At 34.7% G+C, this 20,248-nt stretch overlaps 1 protein-coding gene across 1 annotated transcript in view; it reads right to left on the reverse strand.

Moving 5' to 3' along the window:
* Nucleotides 1–2,357: 2,357 nt before the first annotated feature.
* The window catches only part of LOC113402291 (protein phosphatase 1 regulatory subunit 3C), a 44,419-nt gene continuing 26,528 nt past the window's right edge, over nt 2,358–20,248 (reverse strand). Inside the window, exon 2 of the mRNA XM_026642498.2 lies at nt 2,358–3,767. Within this exon, the coding sequence (XP_026498283.2) occupies nt 2,897–3,760 (864 nt within the window). The 5' untranslated portion in view covers nt 3,761–3,767 and the 3' untranslated portion in view covers nt 2,358–2,896. The remainder of the gene's footprint in view (nt 3,768–20,248) is intronic.

Genomic DNA, 20,248 nt, shown 5'->3' on the forward strand with positions numbered 1-20,248 from the left:
TTAAAAATAATAAATATAATATAGATAATAATAGATGAATATATGAATTCAGCGCTGAAGCACTTTGCAGCGTTCGACATTTTTTGTTAATTCATAATTTGATACATGTAAATTTTAAAAAATGTTATTTGTTTGAAATTAACTAGTAATAATAATTAAAAATAATTTTTAAATTTCGTTTTTGTTTACAGTTTGTAGAAAATAGTTTTGATCCTTATTTATTTACTCTATGACTAACGTTAACCGACTGTGGCTCTTAAACTTCAAACGGAATTTCATGAATCTTGCCTGGATTTCATTTTATAAAATACGCCGATAAATATAACATTAATAAAAAATACAGTAGTTATAAATTTCAGGTACATTTTAATAATCAAATCGGTTCGTTTCAGTAAACAATTATTATTATTTTTATTCAACCATAACTGGCTTTTAAGAAGACTGTATTATTTTCTCTTGACGTCTACGACATCAAAAACTTGATTACTCTATGGCTTTTTAATCTCTTGCGATTTCACTCGCTCGAAATTGGAACTTTATTGTGGCCTACACGTACATATTATGCAGGTTATCTGACAGTTGTTCTGTCAAAATTGTTACGACACTATTGAGTTATGGAGGCGCGAATAAGATTTATATTAACAAGCATAAATTATAAAATTAATATGCAACTAAAGAAAATCTCCATTTATTAACACATGGAATGTCTTTGAAGTAGATTGAAGTTTGAAAATATCAAATACCCATTGGAACCGATCTTCTTATATTGAGATTAATACTCTTTGATTTAAACAGTGTAATTATATTCAGCTCATTTATTAACAGCTAGTTCACCGCACAAGTTAATAACGATTTTGTATCTATAGATGACATTTTATTTATTTTTAATCTGTATTTTTTTTAATTTGATTAAAACTTTTATATAATAATATTAATAACACTTTAATTAGCGTTTTATTATTACTTATATCATCAACAAAAACTTATAAATTTAGAATCAATCTCTCGCTTACGTGTTTTCGTTATCATACGTTATATTGGCAGAATATTTTGCGTTCAACGAGCGTGGATACGCCGTGACAGAAAAGAAAAAAAAAACAACGAACGCAAACATAACGCCAAAATCAAAACAGCGCAGCGACATAATAATTATTTAATTAATATCGTTTATAATCGTTAATCAAATTGGTGATCGTTCAATTATATACATTCTAGTAGTTGTTTATTTAAATACAATGGTTTAGAAATCATTGTTGAATTATTCAGTTAAAGTGTCAAATTTGTACCAACGAAATTTTAACAAAAGAAAATCGCTTCGATATCTCAGTAATAATTCACATTACATTGTACTGAGTACATCATCGTTGCTGGATTGTTAACATTTCTCCAAGTACCTACTTAAGACAGGATACCACTTCAACTATGAGTATTATATTACGATGTTTAAGTTCGTCCTTTATTATTAACTTATCGCGCGTTACAGTGGACACTTAACGATTTAGAGCTAGGATATAATGTTAGCAATTAAGTTATTTCGGCCGTTCCGACATTTTATGCTATCGTTAACAATTTCTTTCAAACAACTCACATATTACTTGTGAAATCTTTAAAACCAACGTTGATTTTGATGTACCTTTTCACCTTATAATAATTATAGATCACTTTTGACATTACAAGATCGTATTCTACGGAGAGTTTCGAGTGTTTTCTTGTTGAATAGCATTACCATTTTTTGAAAACTAAGCGTAATGTAATTCATATGGTGGACAAGTAACTATCGAGTTACTTGCCGGTTCTTCTCGTTAGAATCGACATTACAAAAAAAATTTCACATTGAATATCTGTTTTAATATTTCCATTTTGAACGGTGTTACTTTGAACCCGCAATATTTTGTCTAGATTCAAGCGTTTTACCCACATGACACTATCGGTACAGTCAGTGGAGAGAAGAGCCGAAGCGCCAAATTGTTGCTTTTGGGAATTTACGTTTATAGTCTTAAATTTTAATCTCATATCTCGAAACTACAATATTGATGTTTCAGTGTTCTTTTCCACAGACGACGTATACAAATATATTCCGTATAGTTATCAAATTATAATTGTGGCGTCATATAAATTCGTTTCACTTTCAAACCATTTATGTAACGTAGAACAGTTCGTTATAAAGTATCTTTAGTCGTTTATTAATAGTGATTGATTTATTTTTAGTGATAACTATTGAGGTTTGATTTCGAGTTATATGTTAATTTTTTTTATCGGTTCTCAGGTCTGTGTGTTTTCTTTCCCGAATCAATGTTAGTATTTAATTTGACAGTAAGTAAGTGTAATGATTCTGTACTGAATTAAGGACTTTTTTTTTTTAATTATTAAAGGGCTATGAAATATTAGAAAGTTCCTGCCATAGATATGCAAAAATACATCCTACATTATGGATTATGTTATTATGGGAATGTTTAAGTCATTAATTATCGTTTCATTGTTTAATTAGGATTAAGCCAGTTATTTCTCAAGGATCAAAACTATTCGGATATTATACAAATCGATTTGTATCTAATTAATTTGAAACAAGTCCACTATAAATGAAATGTCGATGTTTTTTTTTAATTCACAATAAGTCCGTAAGTAAATTCTAAGCTCACCCACTGAGCCCACTTCCGTTCAATTGAGCACATTATAATTTTTATAAAAATAAAACTATTCTCACCGACGTTCATCAGTCTCACTATAAGACTAAAGATATAAAACTAGAAATTACTGAGAGCAGTCTATCTTCGAGCTTAGAAATAAACGACTACAAACCTCTGCTCGTCGAAGTTTTGAAGGTATGGCACAAGATCACAGACTGGCGGTCGCCATTTATAGACACTGATACCAAAAGCGACAGCGACGGCACCTTTCACCAGTACGGCGTGTTTCCATTATCATGCGCTTTAACCGTCCACGAATTCCCATAGTTGATCCGTGCACACGCGATCGCCGGCGATTTCCTAACGGAAGATTTCTCTATTGTATAATTTTCGCCGTTCCTATTGTCCCAGTACTCGTTGCCTTTGCAACGGAAGCACACACAGAAGTCTAGCCTCCGGGAATGGATCGGGAGCTGCAGTCGGAAGCCGAACGTGTCGTATGTCGACACGCCGTCCTTGCTCAAAGGGCCGGATTCGACGAACGCGCAATATGTGTCTTCTTCGGTACGCCAGCCGTCAGACGTCGCTCGGACGAAGACTTCCTTGTTGAAGTCCAGGTTTTTCACCTTCACGGTCCCGTCCACCGCGCACTCGTTCTGTTTCACTATTACGTTTTCTAACGAGACACAACACTCCGTGATCCGCCTCCGGAATTCCAAATAGTCTGACGCCGGCTGTGGGAACCTCGGCTCCCATAAATCAACGGCACTTTGTGGTGGGGATTTTCGTTCTGGCGACGGACTGGGGATTATTTTCAATGCCCAATATGGAGGCACGTGTGAGGGTTCAGTCATGAATTTAATTTGTTCCAAAGCGTACCCTCTGTCGTCTGCAAACACAACGCGTTTATTCTTTTTATCTGTGGATAGTCTGATGCAGGACCGTGGAGCTGATTTCAGGGTGAGTTGCACTGGTTTGAGAACTGAGAGACATGGTGCTGAAAATCCGCGCGTCGAGAGCATCGAAGGTCTTCTTACTTGAGGAGTATGCGTATAATCCGTCAAGAATCCGGCCGGTGGGCTGTGGCCGTAGAACATTTGCTCCGACGCGAGCATGTCTATCGCAGCGCACATCGCGTTTCTGTAAAAGAAAAACACGTGTGTATACTGCCGCGGTCAGCGGTGAACTAAACAGAATTACAAGCGCCGCACACTTATATAGCTGCGCGGGCGCTCGTCACGCATTAGAACGAAAGAGTTGTAGTGTGACATCACGTTTGAGAGAAATTTCCGGACAAGGGTTTATTGACATAATGCTAATTACAGATTTAGGTCAAGAGCGTTGCGGATGATGTGAGTTAAGTGAATATGAGAATTGATGTTTACGGACATTTTTATTATTGTCATTATCCTCGCGAATAATATCAATCTCCTGTCGTATCAACAAATTCGCTTTCCAGTTTTAGTTCCTGTTATAATTAGAATAATCAAAAAGGCATATAACTTGTAAGGTGTCATATGACAATGTTGAAATAAATATAATTCATAGGGGTAGTTTTGTAATTATCGTATTTACTTGTCACAATTGAATAACAATGATTCCTGTAACAAATTATTTTTTACGTATGATTACTTATCGCGTATCCCTATCATAGTATTGTTATTTCCGGTTTTAAAGGCGAATGATTTAGTGTAAATATAGGCACATGGGACATAATTCCACATCCCAGTGTCCAAGGTTGATGAAGCAATATCAAAGCAAGGGATTTTTAATATTTCTTACAGGGACGATGACTATGACTATGGATATCAACCATCAGGTGAACGCTTAGCCAGACTACCTATCTTTTTAAATCCTAAAAATACGTATACAGTATATCAGTCACCGTTTAATCTGCGTACGTGTATTGTGTGTCTCTGTATCCAAAGTCCATGTTTCACGGGCAGTTGTAATAAACTATTGATCTGATGTAATATTGAACTAAACAATATCAAAGCTATGATCGATCGGAAAGTTTTTAACGATAATCGCAATCACGAAGACGACACACGCCTTAAGATCGTGTGTAATTAACCGGTCTCGGGTTATTGACATATTATTAATCTGTTAAATGATAACAAACGTACAAATAGAACATTATCGCACTGAAATATATTTAGAGCTAGGATTTAATTATAGTACAATTTGCATTCATAATGCGACCTTACGATCTAGATATCTATTTGTACATTATTTAAAGAAAATTTCAACGTTTTTAAATGTAACATTTAAGTAGAACATTTTTGGGGCAAGGATTAACAGTCCGCTAAAGTTAACTCCTTATCAAGTACCTTTACTCTTAAAAAAAGGTATTTAGCTAATTCAATGCATGTTTGTTTATACTGATATTATTATTAACTTATATATAGCTTATGTATACATAGAAAAGCTTTGTGTACCGCAGTATAAACCATATTATTTATGTAAACAGCGGTCAGTATAACTACAATTATACCGAGTGTATCCGCTTTAGTATATGATAATTTATATAAGATTGTTATTTAAACTACTATTTATCTATAAAAGTAAATAAATTAAACATATAATAAACTAATGACCGTGTTATGTATATAATACGACGTATTATTAGTAAATAAATTGATTCATTAATCCTTATTTTATAATGTACACATTATTGTCAGCACGGTTAATTTACGGACATAAGACCACAATATATATCAAATTAAATTATGCGCATATTTTAGTAAAAATATATAAATCATCACAGCTGATTATGCAAAGAAAACATTTTACTAATTATAAAACATTGATTGGTTGTGTCATAATTAACTTTAAACTGTTTAGTCGTTACTTAATTTGTTATTTAATCACAAAAACAAACGCAAACATGTATTAAAATATAATTACCTGTATTATATAAGAATAGAAATTAATTAACAACATTGTTTACGTTGAAAAATTATCAGATATAAATGCTAAGTTGCAACACTGGTTCTCGAAACTGTCAAAACGGGTAGAAGCATAAGACGCGCTCCAAAATTATTATTTAGTATAAATTCACCTGTGAGTGCTTGTTCGTATTTAAAGACGCGACTTTCAGTCAAGATCCTCGTGATCTATCTACTGGGCCATCTAGACTATATTATAATTATATATCACATTTAGATTGGATGACATATATTACATAAAATAAATATTATATCTGGATTTTTAAAACATTTAATTATCAGAGGAATTAATTTACAAATACATCGACTGCATTGAAAACTCCTTTATCATAAATACATTTTTAAAAAAAAACATCCCAATCTCTCCACAAACATGGCCGCCCCACAGTCCACGCCGCTAACACTGCCACACGCCGGCTCCGCGCGTGATAACATTACAACTATTTATGTATTTGTAATGTGTCGTGTGATGTCAAACAATGTTGAACAGACAAACATATTAGCAAATGATTTTAATGTCACAGAACAATGCCATGGCACTTAGAAACAAACAGCCGTCTAACGAGTTGTATAATTGTTTTTTTTTTTTTTTTTAATAATAAAGCAAACGATCGCTTTGCATAAGACATAAATATTGAAAGCGTAAAAAAATACTAATTCTTTTAACGCTGTACCGCCAACTATTGGACCAAACATTTGGCAATGTTTGTTCAATCTACTGAATTCGATATTTTTATTAATAGTACAAAAAACCGTTCCCCATTTAATACTAAACGTTAATGAACAAATTTTTCGTTGTGTATTTTAAATGTTTTAAGTGTCTATTGTTAGAAATTTACGTCTTCCACAATAATAAACAATATATAAATATACAAAATATAGTATTTATTGTTTATGCAGTCTGCAACGAAATTACTTGCAAATTCAGGTTGTGGAACTGGTTTAAAATTCAGTTGCAAGTTTTTTATTAGTTCTCGGTAGGTGGACTAGTGAGTTGCCCTGCGACGGTATGTGGGCAGACATTGGCTGTAAGAAATATTAACCATCCCTTACAACGCCAATGCGTCATCGAGCTTTTTTTTTATTTAGTTCACAACATCCACGCTCACTGTTGGCCGTGCCTTTTTTTACATTTTACTTTTATACATTTTGGCGTTTTTATATTTTTACTAAACATCAGCAGATCTTCGCTGGACTTCAAGTTTGTCGTCTTCTTGGAAGACGTGGCCCAAGCTGACATTTTTTTTCATTATGAAATAATATGTACATAATATTTAATAAATAATATATACGTAATTCTTTTAATTCTATTTACCACAATCCAGCGGCCCCGTCAGCGTCACCAACCTTAGGATCTACTCCTTGTAACACTGGCTCAATCACACTTCAAACTGTAACATAATAGGTAGTTCTGTTCTGTTATGAGTGATACCTACCCAGATCGACATGCACAAAGTTCCAACACCAAGAAATATTACAATTTTGGTACTTTAATAGTTTGCCGAACACAAAAATACGGTATTAATTCGTTTGGCCACAGCAGTTTTTGATGAGTGTTTAGACAATGAAAAAATATATATTAAAAAAAAATCCATTGTATTTTATTCAAATGTGATTTACAAGACCAAATAAAATCGTCATAAGAGCCGTAATTACAAATTATTTTTTTTCTCCAATTGTGTTAACATTTGAAGAAAAAATCACGCCGTTTCATGCTGCTGTTTTGTTCAGCATGAAACTCTTTTCCATAAATAATATAAATTGATCTACATCATTTTTAGAACAGAGCCAGATTATCCAGGCTAGGCGAAAGAGATCTTTCGAAAAAAAAATTGAATCCAAACATTTCTCTTCTTTGATTAGTTTGAGGGCATACCTTCGAAAGTAAAAAGTCGTAATTGAGAAGAAATTTACGTTGTGATAGAAAAAGTATATTTTAGGAGTTAGAAAGAAGAAAGAGAAGAAGAGCGTTGCACCAGATGCGGCATCAACATAGGATGCATTGTGGGATTTCAAGACTATTGCTATAAGCTCCGCTGACCTTAACAGCGTCACTGGGCGGGACGTGACAAGACTCCGCCTTGTAATTTGAGCCTGCTCGAATTACATCTATCCTAAAGGTGTCAGACGAGAATGCACCTCCAAGAACATGGTCGGTAGAGGCGAGCACATGAATGGTTACGGTGTAAAATATGACATAGTTAATGGAAGTTTGGATCCATAATTTATGGTAATATTTGATCGCACGCTCGCAAGGGTATCACTTTTTGGAGAACATCATTTGGAATCGGTGATCGTCTACAGATATCTGTGTTAAGTGGTGTATCTTTCGGACTAGACAGACAGATATTGTGATATCTCGGCTAATATGCGTGATATAAATATAATTCGTATAATTCGCATATTCTGTATAAATCAGGAATAATGTGACTACCAGTGACATTTTCTATTAATTGGTTGGTAGTTCTGGAGATGAAACATGTACAAACAAATTTAACTTATTTATAATATTAGTATATGTAGATCACATACAAAAAAATTTAAACTATTCTATTTCACAACGCGTTCACAGACATCGTAAGTGAACAGTATTAGAGGATTAGATTGGAATAACGACAATGAAGACATGTTGGGGAGGCTGGAGAAGAGGGCACAAATGGTACCACCAAGGAGATTCTGGATTACATCCTGAAAATGGCCAAATTAGAGACGATCTGATAATAAACTGACGGAATAATTTCCAGACTAAGGAATCCAGAATCCCAAAAAGACAATAAACAATAAAATGTATCTGATGCTACCAATTAATAAAAACATACAGGCACTCTAGAATAAAAAATAAATTACAAATTATAGATAAACACAAAATACTATATTTAAAATTCAAATTTATATATTCTTTTTTTTGGGTTATTGTGAGCTGCCACAGATTCTACCATCGAAAACAACTTTGTTTATAAGTTATACGTATTGCTCATTGTTAAATTGAACTGTAAGGTTCTTTATGAATAATAAAAGATTCTTAAACCTGAAACGCACGGATAACAACATATCGCTGGAGATACATGTGTAACAATTAAAAAACGAGACCTAATTAAAAATAAATTAATTAAAAAAAAGTGTGGGATGATAACTCGATAAGCAAAACAAAATAACTATGTTTTTGAGTATTCAGTAAAAAATATAGCCTTTAATGTATTTTTTTAGAAGATGGAAGATCAGAATGTTTTTTTTTATGTGATAGGTGGCCAACGAGCAGGAGGCTCACCTGATGGAAAGCGACTACCACCGCCCACATCTGCAAAACCGGGGGGCTTGCAGGTGCGTTGCCGGCCTTTGAGGAAGCGGTACGCTCATTTCTTGGAGGTTCCCAAGTCGTATCGGCTCGGAAAAACCGCCGGCGAAAGCTTCCATAGCGTGGTTGTGCGAGGCAGAAAGTGTCTTAAAAATCGCGCTGTTGTGGATTTTCGGACATCTAGGTGGTGCGGGTGATATTTGGAATTTTGACGAGATGTCCGAAGGTGAAATTCAGCAGCCGGGATTAAATTTAATAGCCCTATTACAATTACGACTAATTAATTTATCGATTCCTTTAACAACTGCTGTAATATATGTTCGAATTAAGACTTACGAAATGAATTACTTATACGTGTCGTAATCGATAATTTTAAGTTAAAATACTTTGCCTTTCAATTGTTTCACATCGAAACTCAACGAAATATATAAAATAATTGTTGATCCAGACATATAAATGTCGTTTAGCAGGTATTTAATAGAACACTGGACTGAACTCTGAAAACATTGATTTGTCATACGGAAGGAGTCATAGCAGATTGATGAAGACGGGATTATGACGAGTGGTCCTGATGTTGAATGGTCATTACCTTTTACTACATTAGGACATCGCCAATATGGCACCAACCTTGGGAATAAACATGTTATGTACCTTGTGCCTGTAGTTACACCGATTTACTCACCGGAGTGTAAACAATATTACGTGCTGCTGTTCGGCGTTAGAATATATGATGGGCAGGCGGTATCTACCTAGATTAATTTCCACAGAAATCTACGCAATATCCACTAATATTCCAAAATTAGAAGTTTTAACACGATTAAGTTCGAAATTGGAAAAAAAAATTATTGGCCGCGTTGTTTGAATCCAGGACTTGATATCGCCGTAAAAGCTAGCCACTGGACCAACGAGGTTACATCATAATACTAAATCACGTCTATATATGGATATAAATACATCGGAATTCGAAACACTAGCTTTGTCAGGGTGCTTGCCAACTGCGTTGCGTTTGGGCCGCATGCCTCGAAAGTCGAAACTAGCCCACTTGTAATGTCCAAAATTAATAAGTACATACATTTAAAGAACAATTGCAACACGTGCCTGTCTATGACTATCTATATCTGGTGGTGAGTGGTCACCACCTTAGACATTGATGCTGTAATATTAACTTACATCGCCAATACGTCATCAACATTGGAAACTTAAATTGTCCTTTGAAGTTGCACTGGCTCACTCGACCTTTAAATTGGAAGACAAAAAGGCCTGGATATGCCATTGGGTTCAGCTTATATATAGATATACTATATAGTTGACTAGTAATCGTCGTGATGTTACGTTGAAACCCCACCCTATCCCCACCTCCATTACGTACCGTCTTCCCCCACGCGTGACTCGCGGCCTTAAAATAAACATAGACACTGTCACCTTGCCCAAGGTCAGGAGTCTTTTGCTATTTATAAGTCAATTAGCGCACTATAATGTAAAATCATAATAATCTCTCTTATTTAATAGCCGATTTTATAGAATATATTTTTAGTAGTTAGTATATCGATTTCTCTATTTAAAGTCATTGTTAAACCGTTAAAAAATCAAGTTCCTGAATCACGCTAACGTTTGGTTCACTCCGATACATATAGGATCTCGAATTTTCCAATATAGTGCACCCACCGACTATGCCCTGAGGTGCGATCTCATAGAACACACCCTCAGTATGAACGAGCCGAGCCCGAAAGGGTTCAAATTCCAAGGCGGAGTTTAGTACTCGCCCCCATGCTGACGCTTGTTCAGCACAATACAAACAGACAAAAACAAAACCAAATATACTGTTGATAGTTTTTTTATAGTAACGATTGTCGATGGGAACTACGGAACAGGTTTTTTGAAACGTGACTGTGTACGTGTACACTGTACATTAGTAAAGTTATTATCTGCACTGCTGGACTAAAACTTCGTCTTCACTTATGTGAATTGTTCCAGTTTAAACCTTGATTTAACCAGAGCTGTGACGATGTACGGAATGATCAATATTCCATACATCGCCAATGTCTTTTGGCAGTGGTGATCACCTAACATCAGGTGAGCCAAATACAAATACAAATAATTTATTCATAAAATAAATATGAATTACAACCTGCATCCTACGTAACCTACGTCATACATTTTAGAGAATATGCAGTGCGATTCTCTTCTCTCTCTTCAATCCTGTTTCTTCATTAACAACAAAGTTTTTGCTCGCTACCCTCGTCTTCCACCAGACGTTACGACTGTCCAACAGCGGCCAGTGTATCGTATTATGGCGTATGTTTTCATTGGTCAGGCTGCCTACTTATATTTCAAATAAAGAACCATTAAGATCTTTTGAAAGACAACTTATCCCCAATTAGCAACAGTACCAGACACGTGCCTGATAAGCAGTCTTCTCGTTATCTTATCGGAACATTTTCGATTGAAACCTCATTTTATGAGCGTATCAGTTGACCGGACATTTTGCTATAAATACACGAAACGTTGACGAATTGAAAAGGTGTTATAAGAAATACAAACGGATTTATTTTGAATGTCTTTGACAAGTTTTAACTTCTTGCAAGGCTTCAGTAAAAGTCTCGTCCTCGTCTGTAGGATGCTATTGATCAGTCATCTTTGTGCCAGTTGGAGAGGTGATTAAGCCAATAACTAAAGGCATAGAAACAGCTTAGTTAGTCTTGTGATGTCGAGGTTGTGCGTTCATATCCTGGATGAAGTGGTGTAGGAGGTTGATTTTTGATTGAAATCCTGCCAAATTTTTAAAAACGGACCAGACAATTTGGTTTGCAAATAAATATAATAGTAAATACATATACATACGCCCAGACAAACTCTCGAATTACTAACGTTATATTATATTTAAAAAAAAAGAACTTAATCTTTACGTATATTTACATAAGAATTATTGACATTAAGGCCTTAATAACATAGAAATAAAAATTAAATATAGTCCCTGTACAAATCATGACTGAGTGAAATGGTGACAAGGATGCAAGCAGCATTTACCAGCACGCCTGTCAATATGGTTTGCATAGACTAAATAAAATTAATAATGAAAAAAAATATGTCGAACAGGAGCAGTTCATGAGCGGAGCTAAAAATTGGTGATCCGCAAGGATCAATTTTAGGTCCATTGTTATTTTTGTTATATATAAATGATCTTCTCTTTACGTTAGAGGTATTTGTGATATTGAATTGTTTGCTGATGATACCTCATTACGTTTGAGAGTTGACAGGAAATAAGCTCATTATGACCTCATTGCTTTACAAAAAATAATTTAATTATAAATGCCAAAAAGACAAAATGCCTTCTGTTTTCCTTATCTAATGTTTGAAAGAAAAAAATTAAGTTAAATTTAAACAATAGCGATCTAAATGTGACTGATACTACAGTATATTTAAAAATCACTTGAGACTCAAAACTTCAATGGAATCCTCGGTTATCATCCCTGGCAGAGAGACTCAGCTCCGCAGCACGCGGTTAGAAAAGTTACACAACCAACTGATGTTGATACTGCTCGATTTATATATTCTGGTTACTTCATAACACATTAAAACTGTTTTCATCAAAAAAAGAGCTGTCTGATCTATTTATAATCTTGGAGCTCGAGACTCCCTTCTGGATGTTTTTAATAAAATGTGTATACTTGCAGTTGCGTCACAATATGTTTACAACAATATTATCTATATTCACAATAATATAAATACTTTTTGAAAGAAGAGAAGAGAACGGTGACAATCATTGTATAGACACGAGGAGGAAAGATAAACTAACAATAACCAGCTTCCCACTTCGCCTATTCGTCCTACCTGGGGCACGGTATTCAATTCTATAATAAGAATATTCTTAAACCACAGTCTTCTTTAAAATGGCCTATGGCCTATTAAAAAGTTGAAAGCCCGTATCAAATAAAGAACATTAGCATGTGGTACATCAGGCAATACAAGGTTGTATTCATGATAAAATGTAATTTTATTGACATACTTTGTAATTAAAATTGTGGAAAATCGTAACTATTATGTATTTATATTCACAGCAGCATTGATCACTTTGATAAAATCAGTGATAATCATTGTATGTGCACGAGAAGTAAGCATAAGCTTATAACGCCAAGTTTCCGACTCCGCAAAGTCAATAAATCATTCTTGGGGCAAGGTATCCGCTTCTATAATAAAATTCCGCAGAAATTTTTAACTTTGCCGTTTCATACATTCACGTCAATTGTAAAAAATAGATTGGTAAAGAAGGCATATTATTCAATACAAGAGTATATTGAGGATAAAAAAGCGTGGAGTTAATGCTCGTTGACTTTCAGGCAGGAGACATAACATACATAGATAATTGTATTTAACTAACAAGACTGTATTTTTAGATGTTGAAAAAGAGTAACTACTGAGTTTCTTGCCGGTTCTTCTCGGTAGAATCTACATTCCGAACCGGTGGTAGCTTTATTTTAAATAGTTTGTTAAATGACGATTCAAAAGTGCTTGTAAAAGCATACTTGAATAAAGTATATTTTGATTTGATTTATTGAGTTTGTTGCCGGTTTTTCTTGGCATATTCTACTTTCCAAACCGGAGGTAGCTTTAAATTTACTTTAACACTATAACATGACTAATTCCAAAGTGCTTTTATGTGCCTACTTGAATGAATATTTTAATTTTGATTGTAATGACTTTTTTTGATTGAATGATTGTTTTCGGTATGTACTGACAACTTTTCAGACATCAAAGATGGCGGACAATTTGCGTCATTTTTTTAAATGTCGTCTATGTTTCATAAACGTGATAGTTTTAAAATATTTAAGATAATATCTTGTAATTTATCATAGATAATGTTAAAATGCCAAAAACTAGTGTTATTTATAACAATGTTATCTTTATATTTAAAGTGTAAAATAATCATTGATATTTTATGATTGCTTTGCGTATCTAATATATAAATTAGACTTGCCTATGATTTGGATTTGAAATTCATAAGGTTACTCTCTCATGTAATAACACTGACTCACTTATCCTTCCAACTACAATATATTCATAAAGGTTTGATGTATTATATATTGTTAAACTTTTTTTTTTGTATGTGGCGCTTTGGCTCATTCGCCTGACCACCTAACTACCTTATTTGAAACAGTATATGTTGTTTTAAACATATAAGCAAACCGATATGATTTCCTAGAACAGTGCGTAATTTTCCCAATGACAATTAAATAAAATAGTCCAAAATACGATAAGATATCAAGTTGAACGAACTACTTAACGTTATCTGACATTCCAAATTCGAACCAATGTCAAGGCCGCCATTTTGTTGATTTAGACATTCGTGTGTCGTGTTTACGCCAGTAACACACACTGGCGTAAACACGACAGATGAATTTATATTTGATGATATTCGTTTAGTTCTATTTTTAAATATATTTCGAAATGAACAAGGCGAAGATTCGGTATTATTAATCTTGACGAAAATGTTGTACAAAAACTGTTTGTACCAAATGTTCTTATTATATAGTTGTGTATAATCTTATTAAATGAAAATGAATCTTTGTCTGTAACTTAACTCCTAAACGGTTGGACCGATTTCGACAACTTTATCAGTGTATTTGAGATTGACCCTGAATCGCTTTTATAGGAACTGGCCCGTAGCGTTGCCTTCGTAAAGTAAATAATATTCATACTTCGCTCAAAGTCGAGGCACCTCATCACTATAGTATAAAACAAAGTCGCTTCCCGCTGTCTCAGTGGCGTAGCATAGGTCACCCGGTGCGGATTCTAAATTTGTTGCCCTCTTATTTTTGCAATCCATTATAAAAATTTGTAAATAAATAATAGTTATTGAGAAAGCTTGAGCTTGCATCACCCATGCATAGAACCTGCATAGGTACCTGGGTATTTGGTATTTGGTATCAACAAAAAAAATGACGAAAAAAACACTGAAAGAGATTAATTTTTTTTCTCTAACTGCGACCTCCGCAGCGCCGCCCCCGGCAAAGTGCCGCCCGGTGCGGACCGCACCCTCCGCCCCCCCATGCTACGCCACTGCGATGTCTGCCTGTCGCTATGTATGCTTAGATCTTTAAAACTACGCAAAGGATTTTGATGCGGTTTTTAAATAGCTAGAGTGAGATATAGTTGATAAATATTGGTAATTTTAGAAGTTTCTAATGTCATATATAAACACATTTTTTTGCGATTAACTTAAAACGCTGGCTGAACCCTACGAGATAGACCAAAATAATGTTATACAGAACTGTACACCTTAAAAAGGTCTACAAAAAAGTTCGGGATGGTATTTGTTTATCTCTTAGGGATAACCCACAATAACCACTTTTAATCCTTTACTTTTCCCAAGAAATAATGGCTTATTTCCGAAGAGATTTTAAGCAATACAGCATTAATCCTTATCCAATTAAGTAACTTAAATACGTTGTGCATTTAATATAGATTACAGCCTGTAATTTAAATGAATATTTTCGAAGATATTACAGATTTAAAATGTATTTATTTATTTGGGATACAAACAATTATAATACACTTAACAGTAAAGACAAATATAAGAAAAACATAAATCAATCAAGTTTCCACTTAAAACTAATGCAGACAAAGATAACTTACATTAAAAACAAAAACAAAAACAGAAAGTATTAAAAGCAAATAAAACAGTTACAGTTTAATAATATGGCGTAGGTAAACTAAATTCAAATATATCTAATTCTTTACAATGAATGTTATAATTTTGTACGTAACAAGAACATATTTTTTGCATAGTCACTTAAAACGGGGTACAGACAATAAAGATTGGTTTCTCGCCTTAAGGCGAGGACATTTAAAAAGTACATTAAGTAGACTCTTAGAATCAACAAAGTTATGGACAATTTTATATAAAAAAAAATGTAGGGACATAGCGATTTGTATTTTATGACAAAAAAGCCGTGAAGATTGTTTATAAAGGCATTCTGTAGTATATTTAGTAATAGCATCGCACTCGTGCGAAGCCGGGTCGGGTCGCTAGTTTGTTATAAATATCTACTTTATTTCTTATAAAACAATGAAGCATAAAGTATTTCGAAACTCTCAACAACAATCAATCCCCCGTAAATTGTAGTAGAAAATAATGACCATTGAATTCTAATTTGAATTACGCATTCCATAGTTCCATCGATTGTAATATATGTTATATTTTCTGTTTCACGTCACTGGCCCGTCTGTCAAAAAGATCAAGCTAACTTGAACGGGGCATACCAACTTTGATATGTAGTAACCAAAACATAGACCTTAAACGGATACTGCATCGATACAATTGTATATACGTATACAACGACACCAAATGAAATCAATTCAACAATCATTTCAAGTTTTACGCCAGCCGTCAAACCAACATGGCGTACTCGCGTAATGTCAAAAGTCGCAGGAACGCGGTATTGTGGACACGTCTGGGACGCGGCATGACACCCGCGTGATGCTGACACAGATTGACAAAATATTTCGTATCGTGTAATTAGTAATTATTATTTTGGCCTCCGTCGATAAGAATGTCTAAAGAGACTGACCGTAAACATATTTCCTTTACGTAACATTTATATTTTTGTTTTCGCAGTTAAAAAACGAAGTTAACTAAGCAGTCTGTTTTCCATTATTAGGCAAAAGGCTCGTCTATTTTTTAGCAGAAGTTTTAAAACCAATGAAGGTTGGATCCACATATGTAGGTTTCCATACCAAGTTTATAAGAGCCATTTTTTTGCATATGTTGGCGGTCGAGCATATGGGCCACGTGATAGTAAGTGTTCACCACCGCCCATAGACAATAGAGCTGTAAGAAATATTAACCATTCCTTACATCACCAATGCGCCACCAACCTTGGAAGCTAAGATGTTATATCCCTTGTGCCTGTAGTTACACTGGTTCACTCACCCTTCAAACCGGAACACAACAATACTGAGTACTGTTGTTTGGCAGTAGAACATCTGGTGGGTGGGTGATATCAGACGGGCTTGCACAAAGTCCTACCACCAAGTAAAGTTTGTTTTGTATTTTAAATCATCTTGTATGCAATTAGCAGTGTCATAAACATATAATTATTTATCATCTAAAAAGTATACAAATATAATACCCTAATTATATTTTTGATTATTAAATCTCCTTGCCCTCTAAATGGCGCCATATTGATTGAAGAATTACGTCACATAGTCTATAAACAGTCTACGATCATGACGCATCTAACAATATCTCATTTGATAAATCATATTAGGTAGTTTAGAAGGTATGTGGGAACTGATGAACCTGATATACAATTAGATACCCGCTGAACTCATAGTTTTAACTTGGTGGTTTGGTTTTAAACTGTATTTAAAATGTAATTCGATTTCAAGTTTCGAAGTACGTGTTGAAACGTAATAATCTTATCGGCGTTACTTTTTGCAAGACATTCGCACGCGCCATTAACTAATAAAATTAGTAGTTACGAACGAAATATTCATTTAAATACATCAATACAATGTTAAATTTTTATGTTAAACGTGATTTACTTGTGAAATAGTTCGAGTGTTTTTTAAATGTTTGTTTTTTTCTACAATTATAACTCAACAGATAATTACAATGTTTGATTTAAATAATGTATAATCAATCCACCAATCATCAACGGCCATTTCAATTTCGTCCAATGGAGTAGTCGTGCTAAAGCCTTCGTTAAAAGTATAACACCTCGCCTTATTGTCTCCACTGGTAACAGGAGGGCTGGTTCATTTTTTGAGTATCGGAATCGCGATTCCACCGTTACCAGTGGAATTGCTAGCATTTTCGTCAGCATTCCACGCGATCATGTTTTGTACAGTAGCTATTTTTTTTGTATTTAATCAAGTCCTTAATGTAAAATAATCTTATGTTAGTAAGTAAAACATGTATTATTCCAATCATTCAAATTAGTGTTGCATATCGATAATCGACTATCGATAGACTACCGATAGTTAAGGTGTTAGCGATATCGATAGTCTATCGATACTATAGTCACGTGTCAATACTATCGATAGTATTGCAAAAACCATTACTTTTAATCGATACTATCGATAGTGCTATCGATATCCTGAATAGTTTTCGAGGTCAACTATAGATAGTCAAACTATCGGTAGTTCTGCAACGCTGATTCAAATCACATACTTTAATAATGAACTACTTATGTTAAACCATTTGAAACGAAAAAAAAAATATATAACTTGAATAAATCAGTGAAAATTATTCGTATTAGCATATCGTTTACTGTTCTGAATCACGCTATCGATGTTTTTGTAATAGTTGCTATATATGTAAGCAAATTATTCAATTCAATTGATTACCCTCCCGATGAAAAAGCCGAATTCCGGCCTCAGTAGAGTCTGAGAACACTGGCTGATGTCACAGTGTTCTCCATCGCACCGAGGGTATCAAGCCCAATACATCAGCCAGCAATTTACTCATTAAAAAAAAAAAAAAGAAGTCCCAAAGACCTTCTTAACGACATTCCAAAGATAAACTGACTGACAATGCACCTTGGGCAACCAGTACAGATACCTTCTGGCACTGGACGTAAAGTCAAGGTCCCTCGTTCGTTACGCCACGCCAACGCCTTTATCTTATTCCAATCAGCAGTAAACACAAATCTCTACAGTGTTAAACACAGTCGCTTCCCGTCTGTACGCTTAGAACTATTCAACTACGCAATGGATTTGAACGCGGTTTCCATCAATGATTCAAGAGGAAGGTTTATATCCGTATTGCTTGCGTATTATAGTAGAGAAAGGCCGAGAATTTCAACATTCCTCGCCGGAAAATAAAACAAAGATTTTTATATATGTTCTTCAATCTCAGATTGAATATAGACCTTATTGCACCCGTGTGAATCCGGGGCGGGTAGCTAGTACGAAATAAGTAAATATATACGTTGACACTGAAATAAAATGATATTTAATGATTCAATTACATTATGTACATTACCTTAAGCCGCCAATGAACGACACCACTTCGGAAATAAGATGTTATGCCTGGCTGTTAAACTGGCTCACTCACTTCAAACCGAAACACCGACAAATATTAGTCTATTCCAATTGAACAAAGGATTTAAGATAGAATAACCTTAGATTTACGTACGCCACGCAATTTTCTAATAGTTCAGCTGTATGGTGCACTAATAACAGTTCTTGATTGATTTATCTTTATCTATACATATAATAAAATTGGAGTGTCTGTTTGTAATATTAAAATAACCCATTTTTACTAAATCCATATGTATGTATACACGGTACATATACCAAAAGTACTATGTAATTTGCTTACATATATATTCACTTGGTGGTAGGGCTTTGTGCAAGCCCGTCTGGGTAGGTACCACCCACTCATCAGATGTTCTACAGCCAAATAACAGTACTCTGTATTGTTGTGTTCCGGTTAGAAGGGTGAGTGAGCCAGTGTAATCACAGGCACAAGGGACATAATATCTTAGTTCCCAAGGTTGGTGGCGCATAGGTGATGTAAGCAATTGTCTATGGTCGGTGGTGACCACTTACCATCTGGTGGCCCATATGCTCGTCCGCCAACCAACGCGCTCGAAGTCGCGGGCACAGCTAGTTTATAATACAACAATATTCCACTAATTAATTATATCTATTACAATTTTGCTTCCAAATTTTCGAGAACAGAGATTATTCAAGCTGTCGCGTTAATTTAGTGGCAACTGTTGTATATTTGGATTTTATCCTCTTGTGGTCTGAACAGACTGTGAACTGTATATCTGTTTGGCGGTAGAATATGTATATATGTATGTATATGTGACCAAGGGACAAAAAGTCCTATCACTAAGATAAAATTTGTTTTTTGAATACATAGTTGAAACATAGCGACCAGACTGGAACAATTTTTTCAGGGGTATTCCTTAGTACGAGACGCGCGTATCTCGAGAGTAAAGGTTATCGTGAACATGCTTCAGTTAACAGATAAGCGCAAAAACAGGACTATCAGACAGGTTATCCATTTTAATGATATCTTGAACTAAAAATAGTTGTTTGTGCTTTTCGTGAGAAGGTATATGAAGGCTCTGTGCTAGTCTACCTGTACCACCCCCTCATTATATATTCTGCCACCGAACAGCAATTATTAGTTGTTTTCTGCAACTATGCCCATATTATATGCCGCTGTAGGAAATATTCACCATCCCTTACAACAATGCGCGTCCGACCTAGTGACCGCACTCACTCACCCTTCGAACCGGAACACAACAATACCGAGTTGATGTTTGACGGTAGAATATGTGACGAGTGGGTGGTACCAACCCAAACAGGCTTGGCTTCATTCTCAAACGAATTAACAACTTAGAAACGCCACCTTACTGTCG

This window comes from Vanessa tameamea, chromosome 29, assembly GCF_037043105.1.
Source record: "Vanessa tameamea isolate UH-Manoa-2023 chromosome 29, ilVanTame1 primary haplotype, whole genome shotgun sequence".
NCBI classification, from domain to species: Eukaryota; Metazoa; Arthropoda; class Insecta; order Lepidoptera; family Nymphalidae; genus Vanessa; species Vanessa tameamea.